The 13,383-nt window shown below is 45.0% G+C and overlaps 1 protein-coding gene across 3 annotated transcripts; it reads right to left on the bottom strand.

The window, feature by feature from the left end:
• Positions 1 to 389: 389 nt before the first annotated feature.
• LOC149322673 (ATP synthase F(0) complex subunit C3, mitochondrial-like) lies at positions 390 to 12,162 on the bottom strand. 3 transcript variants are annotated; one of them, XM_089481254.1, is made up of 5 exons: positions 12,086 to 12,162; positions 10,503 to 10,575; positions 7,909 to 8,001; positions 4,033 to 4,223; positions 390 to 666 (listed from the first exon to the last, which is right to left on the bottom strand). In XM_089481254.1, the coding sequence occupies exons 2-5, from the start codon at positions 10,539 to 10,541 to the stop codon at positions 552 to 554; spliced, it is 438 nt and encodes a 145-aa protein (XP_089337380.1). In that variant the 5' UTR covers positions 10,542 to 10,575; positions 12,086 to 12,162; the 3' UTR covers positions 390 to 551. The 3 variants fall into 3 exon arrangements, with proteins under 3 accessions (XP_089337380.1, XP_089337399.1, XP_089337390.1); XM_089481273.1 differs by having other exon boundaries at positions 7,924 to 8,001; XM_089481264.1 differs by lacking the exon at positions 12,086 to 12,162 and adding an exon at positions 11,692 to 11,765.
• Between the last annotated feature and the right edge of the window lie 1,221 nt (positions 12,163 to 13,383).

Here is a 13,383-nt window from a genome sequence, read left to right as displayed (position 1 = left end):
CTTGTTTCTGCAAATGGGCCAGTAACAAAGTATTCCGAGAGCTGGAATTTTATGCATGCTTGCTGGGGTAAGGCCTATTAAAGGCAAAGAGGCTGTTGAGTAAACATGCATGGGATCAAGCTATGGGTTGAGTAATGCCATTCTAACTACCATCTCATGGTAATAAAAAAGGATGAAGTGAAGGTTTAAGAGAAACTGTATCACTTGGATTTTTGATAATCTAAAAGATGCACTCAGTCCATGTTATGATGGTATGCAACTGTCTGGTGCCTTACAATGAAACAGTACAGCCACCAACCAGGCATTCATTGACTAACAGGATCAGGAAGGTTTTGGAGCCCAGGTGTTTGCCAAGAAACCAACGACACATCAAGAAACCAGAACATGTATATCGATACAGTATTTATTCACTTTCCCCCTCCAAGTTGGACGGATTTGGTTAACAGATGGGCTTCTCCTGTCGGCCACAGAACAATCAGGTCGGTATACACACTGGACTAAACGCAAGGGGAAGCTGGGGAGCACATGAGTGGCAGCATTATCCGGCTCCTTCACATAGCAAAGAGAATGAGGAATGCGACCATTAAGCAGAAGAGCCCCATGGCTTCAGAGAGGGCAAAACCCAGGATGGCGTAGGAGAAGAGCTGTTGCTTCAGGGAGGGGTTTCTGCAAGGGAAAGAGACAGAGATGGTGATGCAGAAACCAGTAAGTAAAAAATAGTTGGTTTAAGGTCTCATTTCAGTCCCAGCCTCTTTTCAGTTATGGAGCAATGGGGACTGCTGAGCTGAGCATCCTTCTGAGCTGAGTGTTCTTTTAATGGTAGGGGAAAGCAAAAGCCTAGCTGCATGGTACAGCCATTATGTTCACCGACTAGCTTGTTAAGCATGGGTACGAACTGCATAGCCAGATAGATGTTGTTGGACTGCAAGTCCCAGTAGTCCTAGGCAGCAAGCTAAGAGATACAGATCAACAACATCTGGAGGGCTGCACCATTCCCACCCTTGTCATAAAGAGCTGGCTAGAGTTGGCTCTCTAACAGCATCCTTTATTCTTTATGGCTGCTCCCACCCTCGCCTTAGAGGGAAAGGAGAGGTAGGCACAGGTCCACCAGGCCTAGCCCCCCCCCCCCCCCGAGGCAGATGAAAGGCCCTCCCTTCATCTTAAATGCTACTACGGCCTTGGTGGGACAGAAAAACTGGCAGTATCAACTGGACTTGATCCCCTTCTGCAATGCCATTTCATTCTCCTTTTGTGTCTTGTTTTTTTAAAAATTATTATTATTACTATATTTATTTATATCTCGCCCTTCTCCCAAGACTGGGACTTCGGGAGGCTTACAATAATACAATTAAAAACATATAAAAATAGTACATGTCAGCGGAAGGCCATCAAAGAAGGGACCATTCTGATCTCCCTGGGCAGGGAGTTCCAAAGTCTAGGGGCAGCCACGGAAAAGGCCCTCTCTCATGTCTCCACCAACTGTGCTTGTGATAGTGGTGGGATGGCGAGAAGGGCCTCCTCTGAGGATCTCAGAGCCCAGGCTGACTTGTATACGGAGATACAGTCTGCCAAACAGCCTGGACCTAAGCCATATAGGGCTTTATAGGTCATCACTAGCACTTTGAATTGTGTTTGGAAGCAAACTGGCAGCTAGTGAAGCTGTTTCGATAGGGGCATTGTATTATCTATATAACCAGCCCACGTCTTTGGACTAGGTGAAGTTTCAGGACATTCTACACAAGGGAGCCCAAAGTAGAGTGTGCTACATTAGTCCAAATGGGATGTAACCAAGGCATGTACCACTGAGGCCAGATCCGGCATCTTAAGCAACTGGCGCAATTGGCGCACAGGTTTTAAATATGCAAAAGCACTCCTGGTCACTACAGAGATCTGGACCTCCAGGTTCAAAGGCGAGTCCAGGAGTACCCCCAAACTATGAACCTGTGTCTTCAGGGGGAGTGTGACCTCATCTAACACAGGCTGGACCCCTATTCCCTGATCTGCCTTCTGACTCACCAGAAGTACCTCTGTTTTATCTGGATTAAATTTCAACTTGTTTGCCCTCATCCAGTCCATTACTGATGACAGATACTGGTTTAGGACCAAGACAGCCTCCTTGGATTGAGCTGGAAAGGAGTAGTACAGTTGAGTGTCATCGGCATATTGATGACACCGGACCCCAAAACTCTGGACAGCCTCTCTCAAGAGGTCTAGCTGAACTAACAGAGACACACTTGCCCTGTGTAGTTCTCTGCACAGGTCATCCACCAAAGCAACCAAAGCTGTTCCTGTTCAACAGCTAGGCCTGAAACCAGATTGAAATGGATCATAATCCATTTCATCCAGAAACCCCTGGAGTTGGGAAGCTACCACACCTTCCAAGTTTTTAGATTGTACGCTTGAAGGCAAAAAACTGTCAAGTCTGTAAGACGTTCTGAGAGCCTTTGTGGGATATAAACACTCTAAATGAATAAGTAAATAATATCTAAATTAAATTCAACAGTGGTTCTACAAGGCATTCAGTATAAAAGTTACATTATCAGAGATTATCCAATTTTATGGCCCAATAATGTTTACTCAGAAGGAAATCCTATTCATTAAAGAGCCAGTGTGATGTAGTGTTCTGAGTATTGGATTGCAACTCTGGGAGACCAGGGTTTGAATCCCATTCAACTATGCAACCCACTGAATTGCATTAGGCAAATCCCAATTTCTCAGCCAAAGGCAAAACCCCTATGGACAAATCTTGCCAAGAAAATCCTTGATAGAATTGCTTTAGGGCCAATATAAGTAATAATGACTTGAAGGCACACAACAACAAAGTTCCACTGCAATACAGTGCGCCTGCACCAACTATGGACTTGCCTTCTGTGGATCTGAGCTTCCATGGACAGCAAGCCCTGGCTTTTTAAATGGGTGTGTGCACATGCGTGCATGGTCATTGCAAACAATGGGATTTGAGCATTTGCGTTTTTTCCTATCTGGGGGGGGGGAGGTCCAAAACGGATCCCCTGCAGATAGCAAGGGACTACTGTATTAATTAGTTCCTTTCCTTTGTAGCTTTTGCCTACTACTACTTTCTATTCATGGTGTTAGTGATGAATAATCCTTTAATTAGTTCCTTTTCCCTACAGGAAGGTTAAATGATTGGCTTCCTCTCATGACTTAATTACACAGTGAAAGAGAAAAAGACAGAGGAGCCACTAATCTAACTCTCACATACCCAAGAAAAGTAAATGAATAATGGGAATGAGAATAAAGTCAGTACTCCTATAGCTACAATGAAAAAGAAGGAATTAAAGTAGGTGAATCATGCAGCCTTCCCAATGCTGTTGTACTGCAATTGGCATTAGTCCTAGCCTCCTGGAAAGCCACATAATTCCCACCCCCGGACTAGAGGCATTTACTACAAGAATGAAGTTTCTAATTAAAATCCCAGAAGTTCTGAGAAATTCTCAATACGTCTTTTTTTTAAGGGATGAGGATTAATACTGATATCTCCAATGTGATATGAAGGGGTGTGAAATGGGAATCACAAATCATATCTTTAAAAAATAGAAGGTTAATGACTGCAAACAATGTTTGAGGGATTCTTTTGCTCACATTTATTTGAGGCCCAATCAACTTTTCAAGATCACACTAATATTTTTTTAATATTATCAAGCTGTGGATGCTTGAATCTGTGGATAAAGAATCTATGGATATGAAGGGCTGACTGTATTGATTTGCCATAGAAATCCAGATGACTGGCTATTTCCATAAGCACTTGAAAGCATCCCAGTAAGCTATTGATTTATAGACAACACATCTTAACAAACAGAGGTATCTGAGAAGTCAAGATGCATCACTACATTTGGGCAAAGTTGCTCTTTCCCTTGCTTTTGCACTTCTGATAGACAGAACATAAATCTAGCCTGCTGTGACACAAGTTGACTGTTGAGGAATGTGCCAGCCTGCCAACTTCCAACCCAGTATCTGATCTTGTCCACATTAGTGGATGACTCTTCTCCACTGCTTAACAAGTCTACATACCTGGCATAGCCGATGATGAGACTGCCAAACACAGTCCCAATGCCAGCACCGGAACCAGCTACACCTACAGTGGCAGCGCCAGCACCGATAAACTTAGCGGCAGTATCAATGTCTCTGGAAACCGCACTGGTTTGGAACTCCCGGCGCAAAACTGGCAGGAGTGCATTCTGAGCAGCAGCGATGGAACGGGACTGCCAGGAACGAAGAAAAAAAGGGAAGAATTGGGGAGAGAAGAAGGGTTGCAACACAAAGTTACTAGATACAGCTTCTGTGACAGCCAGCACTTCACAGCACTACCAGTAACCATTAACCATCCCAGCTGCTGATACATGGTATTGCTGCATTGCATTCTACTGCCAGAGTCCAAACCAATGGTTTTTTCCCCATCCCTGTTCTAGAGAACCGTGGGCTTGCTTTATTGCATCAATAATCCAATTACACATTTCCTCAAGAACATAGAAAGGAACAGCCTGCTCAATGCTGTCCATCAGTCCTGCAGAGGCATAGAGGAGTAGTGCAAGCAAACCACAAGGAGGCTTGGGCACACTATAAAGTACCATCCGTCTGTGCAAGACAAGAGCAAAGCACCATAGATTACACTACAAAGACCACATGTATGGGTTCCCCAAAAGAGCCAGTATACTCCTGTGGTTAGCACACCTGGCGCATCTGTGCCCCTCCAGATACTGCTGGACTGCAGGTTCTCACCTCAGCTAGCTCTGATGAGAATTGAGGTTCAACAATGTAAATCAGGACAGCTAGATTTAGATCTGATTTCCACCATGAAATGCATTGGATGACCTTGGGAAGCCATCTCTCAGCCTAACCTACCTCCCCAGGTTGTTGTGTGAGAACAAAATTGGGGAGAAGGAAAAACCACATTGCTTTGCTTCTCTGGAAAAGTGGGAGAAAATGGAATTAACCAACAAGGCATATATGTGGAAAGTGTTCCTTGAAACTAGGAAAGGCTGGGGGGGGGGGGACTCCACCAACCATGAAAATTTAGATATGTAAATTGATAAATTCCTTGCTGTTATTCCCCCCCCCCCCCCACTATTAATTTATTGCTATTTCAAGATCAAATGGGATAACCCTATATAAGCTAGTCTAAGTGTCTTTGAGGTAAGGCAGTAACAAGTGTGTTATTATATGTCTACATGTAATTGGAGGGGTGGGGGGAGAGGGAATTTAACAGTCCCTGGGGTGGTACCTGAGTTTTGTAGTTCCACAAAGTCATCCCAATAGTATTATGATGCCCCCTAGTGACTCAATGCAATGAAAAGACATAAATCACAAGTAAGGCAGACTGTGGGTACATGCAGAATTCACGCAGCCCAGCAGTGCTAGCTCTTTCAGAAACAATCTTGCATTAATAATAATAATAATTTTTATTTATATATCCCCTCTTCCAAGGATCGAAGCGGGATTATATCATTAAAATAATACAATACAATACAAACAATCAATAAAATACTAATACTGAATTACACATCCCGATTAGTTCCTTCAAATATCCAATCGTCAAATCATTATACCATTATAGTCAGGGTGGAGCCTTAAACATAGTCTCTATACAAAATCTGGTGGAAGAGATCTATCTTAAGTGCCTTCTTAAAGGTATCTAAGGTGGTAATAAGACGGATCTCTTCCGGTAGACTATTCCGTAATTTAGGGGCTGCGGCAGTAAATGCTCTATGGGAAGTTGGGGTTAATCGAGTATTACAGTAGTCCAACAAATTCTTCCCAGATGTTCTAAGTGTGCAGGGCGGATTATGTAGGGAGAGGCATTCCTGCAAGTAACTCGGGCCCGAGCCATGTAGGGCTTTAAAGGTAATAACCAGCACCTTGTATTGTGCCTGGAAGCTAATTGGCAGCCAGTGAAGAGATTTTAGCACTGGTGTTATGTGGTCAAACCTAGATGTACCAGTGACAAATCTGGCTGCTGCATTTTGAATCAGTTGAAGCTTCCGAACTTGGTACAAGGGTAGCCCCAAGTAGAGCACATTACAGAAATTTAAACGAGAGATTACCAGTGCATGTACCACTGCTTCAAGGTCCTTTTGGTCCAGGTAGGGACGCAGTTGGTGTATCAACCGAAGTTGGTACCAAGCACTCCTGGCCATCGCATCTACTTGAGATGACAACTGTAGCGATGAGTCCAGGAATACTTCCAAACTGCAAACTTTGTCCTTTAAGGGAAGTGTGACCCCGTCCAGGACAGGTTGACAAATCTCCTTCCCCAGACTTGGGATACCTATCACAAGTACCTCAGTTTTCTCTGGATTTAACTTGAGTTTGTTTTCCCTCATCCAGCCCATTACTGACCCAAGACAGGCATGCAGAGGGGAGATGCTATCCTTAGTCACTGTAGTAGTGGGAGACATAGAGAAATAGATCTGAGTGTCATCAGCATACTGATAACACCACGCCCCATGTCTCTGGATGATCTCACCTAGCGGCTTCATGTAAATGTTAAACAGCATGGGGGACAGAATGGCACCCTAAGGGACGCCAGATGTCAGCTCTGTTTTTGAAGAGAACCTGTCCCCCAGCATCACCATCTGGAATCTACCCGAGAGGTAGGAGTGGAACCACTGTAAAGCAGAGCCTCTGATTCCCAATTCCCTCAGGCGTTCCAGAAGGATACCATGGTCAATGGTATCGAAGGCTGCTGAGATGTCCAAGAGCACCAACAGGGTCACACTCCCCCTGTCGATACCCAGACGGAGATCATCGACTAAGTCTCCACTCTGTATCCCTCCCTAAAGCCAGTTTGAAATGGGTCCAGATAGTCGGCTTCATCCAAGACTGCTTGGAACTGGAAGGCAACTGCCCTCTCAATCACTTTGCCCAAGAATGGTAAAAGGGAGACTGGTCTATAATTGTTTCTTACCAGGAGGTCCAGGGATGGTTTCTTTAAAAGCAGTTTAACCACCTCCAGTTTTAATTTTGATGGAAATTTCCCCTCCCTGAAAGATGTATTTATTATGGATTGCAGTAATATTGTCACTGCATCTCCACCCTGGGTGGTCAGCCATGATGGGCAAGGATCAAGAGAGCACGTCATCCTCCTTACGCTTCCAAGTAGCTTGTCCACTTCCTCAGTATTTACATACTCAAAATGATCCAGTCTAATATGGTCCACAGAGTTACTGGACATCTCTCTTACAGTTTCAGTTTTAATGCCCGCATCCAGATAAACTCTTACCTGAGAGATTTTATCTGCAAAAAAGTCATTAAATGTGTCACAGCAGGCTTTAGTTGGTTCCATTAAAAGGTTCAAGGTGGGAGACAGTTGAGTTAGCTCTTTAACCACGCTGAACAGCTCTGCTGAATGAGATCTTGCGGACACAATACGTGTAGCATAGAATGAGTTCTTTGCTGCATCTATTGCCACTCCATAGGAATCTAAATAGTCTCTATGGTGTGTCTTGTCAGATAAGCGTCGATGTTTCCGCTAGCGGTGCTCTAGTCATTGCGCAATCTGCTTCATTTTACGAAAATCTTCTGTGTACCACTTTTTTTGTTTGAAGCGGGCTGGAAAGGACACTCAGGAGCGATACTGTCTATAGCCCTGGTAAGATCGTTATTCTAGGTATCAACCAAGGCGTCGACACAATCGCCGTCGTTCCCAACCATAAAACCCTCTACGGCTTCCTGGAACCTTTTGGGTTCCTTCAGCCTTTGAGGATGGACCAGTCTAGTAGGTCCTCCACCCCCAAGGGGGATCTGGGTAGTGGCCCTGAGTCCCACCTTGACCAGAAAATGATCCGTCCATGACTACAAATTATTTCCTAGCATACGTTTCATTGGAAACACCAGCAGTACAGATTGGGTTCTTTTTTTCCTTGGATAGAGCACCAAGAAATTGTATACCTGAGGCCAATTTACCTCATCCGTTCGGACCTCAGGCCTGTTCAGCATAGAGGCAGAGAGGGGCCTATATAGCAGCCGAGTACTGTCTCTCACCTGAAAAAATGAAAAACAGTCAAGCTGAAGCTGCACATCAGAGGGAAGTGCCCATTGACAAAAGGAAGCTCTTTGTAAACACATTCTAATCTTGCACAGACTACAAGTAGCGACGAATAGATCTTCACTGGAAATTGTAACACTAGGATAAAGCAGACCAGGGCTTAGCATGACCTCTGGCTGCTCCAGCCCTTGTCAGCCACCGATCGTCCCAGGAGTGCAGTGACCGGACATGGCAACTGGATGCTTTTGGCCACCCTTTTCTGGCTGGCTTTGGACTGCCTTAGCCAGCTGCAGAGCAGCTTCTGGCTGAGCAGGGAGCACGTGTCAACTGTTCCCAAAGCAACCATAAGCCAAACTTTTTGGCTTATGTGTTTTGAGCCAATAGCAATAATTCTGGTTAGCAACATGTCTTACTGTCCCATTTCTAGTCAAATAACCTGCAGAGCAAAGAATCAAAGTTATGGTGTAGTACTCTGAGCTGTGTTGATAAAAAGTAGAATTGGTGATTTAAAAATGAAAATAGGAACTAGAGTGGGAGAAATAATTAACTGGACAAAAATGGTTCCAACAAGGGCAAAGTTGTCCAAACCAGGGGTACCTAACTGGTGGCATACTAGCCACATCCCACTACAATTTTTCTGGTGGTCTACCTACCCATTCCAGGTGTGAATAAGAAATCATGCCCATGCTTCCTACTAGGCAGGTGTCCCTCACACATTTCCCATTCAGTGACACTTCTGATGTGGAGAGAAGAGTAGTGGAAGTGGCTAGCAGAGTCATGTAATGCTGCTTCTTTCATAGTGTCCCCCAATGGAGCAATCAGCTCAGTTTTCTGCTTCATCAAGCTTCCAGGGCAGTTTCTCAGTTGGGCACATCAGTCTGATGCTTCATCAGAAACTACTAGGGAAATTCCTCACTTGGACATTTCCAAGTTGTCAATCTGGGAGAATGGACCCCGTCCCTGAGAACTATGTCTGATGCTCCCAGCCTGATCTTTCTCCTCTGCTTGCTCACACTCTGGGATTCACACAAGGAATACACCTTTCTCTTGTTCTGTTATTCTGTATTTGCCAGTTGTGAAGAACAGAGAATACAGTCCCTGCCCACACCAACATCTTCAACTGGTAGCCTTCAAGATGTTCTGGACTACACCTCCCAGAATCCCTCACTACTGGCTATGCTGGCTGGAGTTGAAAATCCAAAACATCTGGAAGGCACCAGGTTGTGCAAAGGCTGGCCTAACATGGCAGGAACAACTATTATGATACAGTTATTAGTAAAGATAGCAAGATAAGACTCCCTTCCTGATAACATGACTTGCTAATAACTAATACCTAAAGGCTCTTAACCTAAAAGTTAAGAGCCTTTGGTTCTTAACTTTTTGTAGTGAAAGGACTTTTAATTCAGTATGTTATGCTTGTATATTTTTACTGTCTTTTAAACGCATGTTGTCTTTTTAACTGAACTCTGTTTTAACTAGCTGTAAGTCACCTTGAATTCTGTGCTGTAAGAAAGGGGTACAAAAAATAATTATTTACACAATAAATAAATAAAAGTTGAATTCAAAACAAAACACAAAGTGCTTAATAAGTCTGAATGGGGGAGGGGTCCTACATTATTAGTTGTAGTAACTCACATGCTGCATCTGAACTGCAGAATTAATGTAGTTTGCCACTGCTTCAATTGTCATGGCTCCATCCTACAGAATCCTGGGGTTTGTTGTGGTACCAGAGCTCTCTGACACAGAAGGCTAAATAGCTCACAAAACTACAAATCCCAGGATTCTATAGCATTGAGCTGTAACAGTTAAAGCAGTGTCAAACTGCATTATTTCTGTAGTGCGGATGCAGCCACAGACAAGATTGGCAGGCGCAGTAGAGTAAAAATACCCATTCTTCCAGCAGGAACTTCCTGAACTGGTGCAGCTTGGTTCCATTATACCATCCCTGGCTGGTAGTAGCCAATTAAAAGTGGACTTATGAAGACACAGGGAAGAGAAGACTTTAATTCTACTGTAGTCTATTCTTTGCAGTGGAACCACCTCAGCCCCAAGAAAGTGTGTGTGAAAGGAGCTGATTAATTTCACTTAAAGGTGCACTTTCTTTTAAATGGAATGTTGGCATTATGTGCTCAGACACATAATGACAGGAAGAAGAAAGGGTGCCTAAGAGGAGTGGTGTACCAAGTGCCATCCACTCATCACAATAGGTCTCTCCAACCCACTCTTGAGTTATAGCTCTATAGCAAGATGCCAAGATGGTTTCACATTATTGTTATTATTTTTTTTCACTATTGAGGAACAGAAGCTGAAACAAACAGACAAAAGAATCTGCAGCAGCTACTACAAGACAATTAATATTCCATGGTTAATAGCACAGTTATAGTTACCAAGATTATTAATGTTTAAAACCTACTTGCCAAATAGGGCCGATAACACTAATAATAAGTGCAATATTTTTTTTAAAAAAAATCTAAGATGACAGATTTTAGTTACTCACAAGGGTGGGAGCAGAGACGAGCTTTGCACAGGCATACATATTCAGGGACGTTGGGGGTGGCCAAACTCAACAGCTGGAAAAGAACCAAACACCATGACATTAGGAATAAGTGTCCACAGCTTCTATTGCTTGCTATCAATAGAAATCCACCACACTAGGAAGGTCTGGATGGCAGGGCTGATTCATGGAGAGCAAAATAACTGAATGCACAGCAGTAATAAACAGAACAGGGAACATAACTTAGGTGAACATGCAGGATCAAGGCACAGTGTATAACATACTGCCTACAGGGCAGAATGATGTGATTCATTGGCCACAATCAGGCTAGACAAATACCAGGTGGTCGAGGAACTTGGCCACATCTATCCCACCTACGTTGGGTGCCCAAAGATTTGGTGCTGGCTCCACCACAGATGGTCCTAGTACACTCATCCCTCCATGTTTGCAGCTTTGATTATTCACAGATTTGATTAATATGTTTTCTCTAGAAATCTCAAGGTCCTTCAGTGCAACTCTATGGTCAACTTGAACTAAAAGTTGCACGGAAAGACCTAGAGATTCCTAGAGAGAATACTCTTCTAGGCATTTGTACTCCTCCAGTGCAGTTCTATGGTCAATGTCTGTCTGACGTTGACCACAGATTTGCACTGGAGGACCTAGAGATTCCTAGAGAGGTATCCTCTCAGGTAAAAACATGGCCTTTTTGTTATTTGTGGTTTCCCCATATTCACAGGGGTCTTGTGCCCCTAACCCTAGTGGATATGGAGGGACAAGTGTAAAACAAATGAGAAATCACTCAGCTGAAGGCCCTCGCTTCCATTAGGAGAAATGTTACCTGCTAAACTTTACAAGGAACTGCCAGTACAGTCCTCCAGGTGTTTTGGACTTCAGCTCCCAGCATTCCTGACCAAGCTGGCTGAGGCTTCTGGGAGCTGAAGTCCAAAACATTTAGGATGAGCGAAGTCTGTTTGTGTATTTAATCTGTATGCCACCTTTCTCCCAAGGCGGCTGACAGACAAAAGCTTGGGAATCCCTGGTGTATTAGTGGTTTGAGTGTCGGAGATGGTCAACTTGAACTTGAGTCTTGGAGAGCAGGGTTCGAATTCTAGCTGGGTGACCTTGGTCAAAAGTCACACTCTCTCAGCTTCAGAGAATGGCCATGAGGGGGTCAAACCTCCTCTGAACAAACCTTGCCAAGAAGACCCCAGGACAGGTGGCCATGAGCCAGAAATAACTTGAAGGCACACAAGAACATCAACTACTGTACTACTTTGCAACGACCTCCATGGCTGAGGGCAGTACGCATGCGCAAAACGCGCCAACCAGGGAGCGTGGAAAGAGCCTTGAGCGCTCAGTCCCACCCACGTGGCTAGAGAAGAACGTCAGCGAGGCTGGCCCCGCCCACCGCAGGCCCCGCCCCTACGTCCCATGTCCCGTTTGACCCCCTCCTCCCTCCTTAGCTCCCTCCCGGCCCAAGGAGTCCCTTTAGCGGCATAAGGAGGGGAGGGGGCGCCCAGGAAAGGAAGCCGGCGGCTGGGCAAAGCGGAGAAAGCCACTCCGGCCGGGACTCCACACGACCCTACCTGCTGCTCGTGGGGAGAGAGGGGAGAGAAGGGCCGCCTCCCGCGCATGCGCCACCGGAAGGACGGATGACACCATCCGCCCGGAAAGGGGAGAGAGAGTTGGGCGGCTAGAGCGCCCCACCATTCCGAACGGCAGCGCTTTTGCGCACCACAGCGACACCTCTCGGCCGCGGCGGCGGTACTGCAGGGAAAGCCTGGCCTCAAGACAAGGTTGCTGCTGGTGGGAAAGAGAGAATGTGTGGCTTCTTTTGCGAGGCACAAGAGCCCTGGACTAGGACTCCTTGAGGCGAGGGTTCGAGTGCCGGCTGGGCCATGTAACCCATTGGGTGACCCTTGGGAAAGTCACACTCTTTCAGCCTCAGAGGATGGCTGTGGCAAAGGCAAACCTCCTCTCTGAAAAAGCTTAGTTCCTAAAGAGGAAGGCAAAAGCAACCCTCCTCTGAATAATAATAATAATAATAATGATAATGATCTGAAGAAGTTTGCCAAGTAGAATAAAAAAACATAAATCAAAAATTTCTTGCAGCACACAACAACAACAACAATGCTGCCAATAATTTTATGGTTGTGCTTCACCACAACATGAGGAACTGTATTAAAGGGTTGCGGCATCAGGAAGGTTGAGAACTACTACCCTAGAGCCAAACATGACTTGGAGGCACATGACAACAATGTTGTCCAAGGCCTCCCCTAAGTCTGCGAGGGGGAATCCGCACTCAGCCCACCCTTCCCTTTACTGGGAATTAGGTCCCGCTGGTTGGAGCAGGAATGGCTAAACTGGGAAACGTCCAGGAGAACGGAGCCTTTGTTTAGGAAAAGAGAAAAAGCAGAACTTGGCAAGGTTACTTGTTGGGCTTCCCAGGGACAGGGTTTCCAAGATGCTGGAAGTGACCTGAAGCAGCTTTGTTTTTGCCTATCTGTTTGGGTCCTGAAACATCTCTCACATTGCTTCACCTTGTGTGTATTCAAGTTGTTTCTGACTTATGGCCACCTTAAGGCAACCCTATCACGGCTTTGAGCATTCCTTCCCTAAAGCAAAACAAGGGAAAATACCCTTTACTCGGTGCATTTTCCAATATTTAGGGATAGAGACAGAATGAGACAGGTGAGGTACAGGGCTAGCCATCTTGGGATGCATTTGCACTGCAGAATTAATGCAGTTTGATAATGCTTTAAGTGCTCTATCGTATGGAATTCTGGGATGTTTTTAATGAGATACTTAGCCTTCGCTATCAGAGAGCTCTGTTGCCACACCAAACTACAAACCAGGATTCCAAAGGACAGAGCTATGGCAGTTA

The sequence above is a fragment of the Sceloporus occidentalis genome, unplaced genomic scaffold (genome assembly GCF_023333645.1).
Source record: "Sceloporus occidentalis isolate IW3139 unplaced genomic scaffold, rSceOcc1.0.p SCAF_1, whole genome shotgun sequence".
NCBI classification, from domain to species: Eukaryota; Metazoa; Chordata; class Lepidosauria; order Squamata; family Phrynosomatidae; genus Sceloporus; species Sceloporus occidentalis.
This window is presented reverse-complemented; position numbering and strand designations above follow the sequence as displayed.

Coding starts and splice junctions, on each gene's coding strand:
- LOC149322673 (XM_089481254.1), bottom strand. CDS start 10,541: ATGTATGCCTGTGCAAAGCTCGTCTCTGCTCCCACCCTT. Junction 8,002..10,502: donor TCGTCTCTGCTCCCACCCTT/GTGAGTAACTAA, acceptor TCATTTTTTCAG/GTGAGAGACAGTACTCGGCT. Junction 667..4,032: donor CTCATCATCGGCTATGCCAG/GTATGTAGACTT, acceptor TTTCCCTTGCAG/AAACCCCTCCCTGAAGCAAC.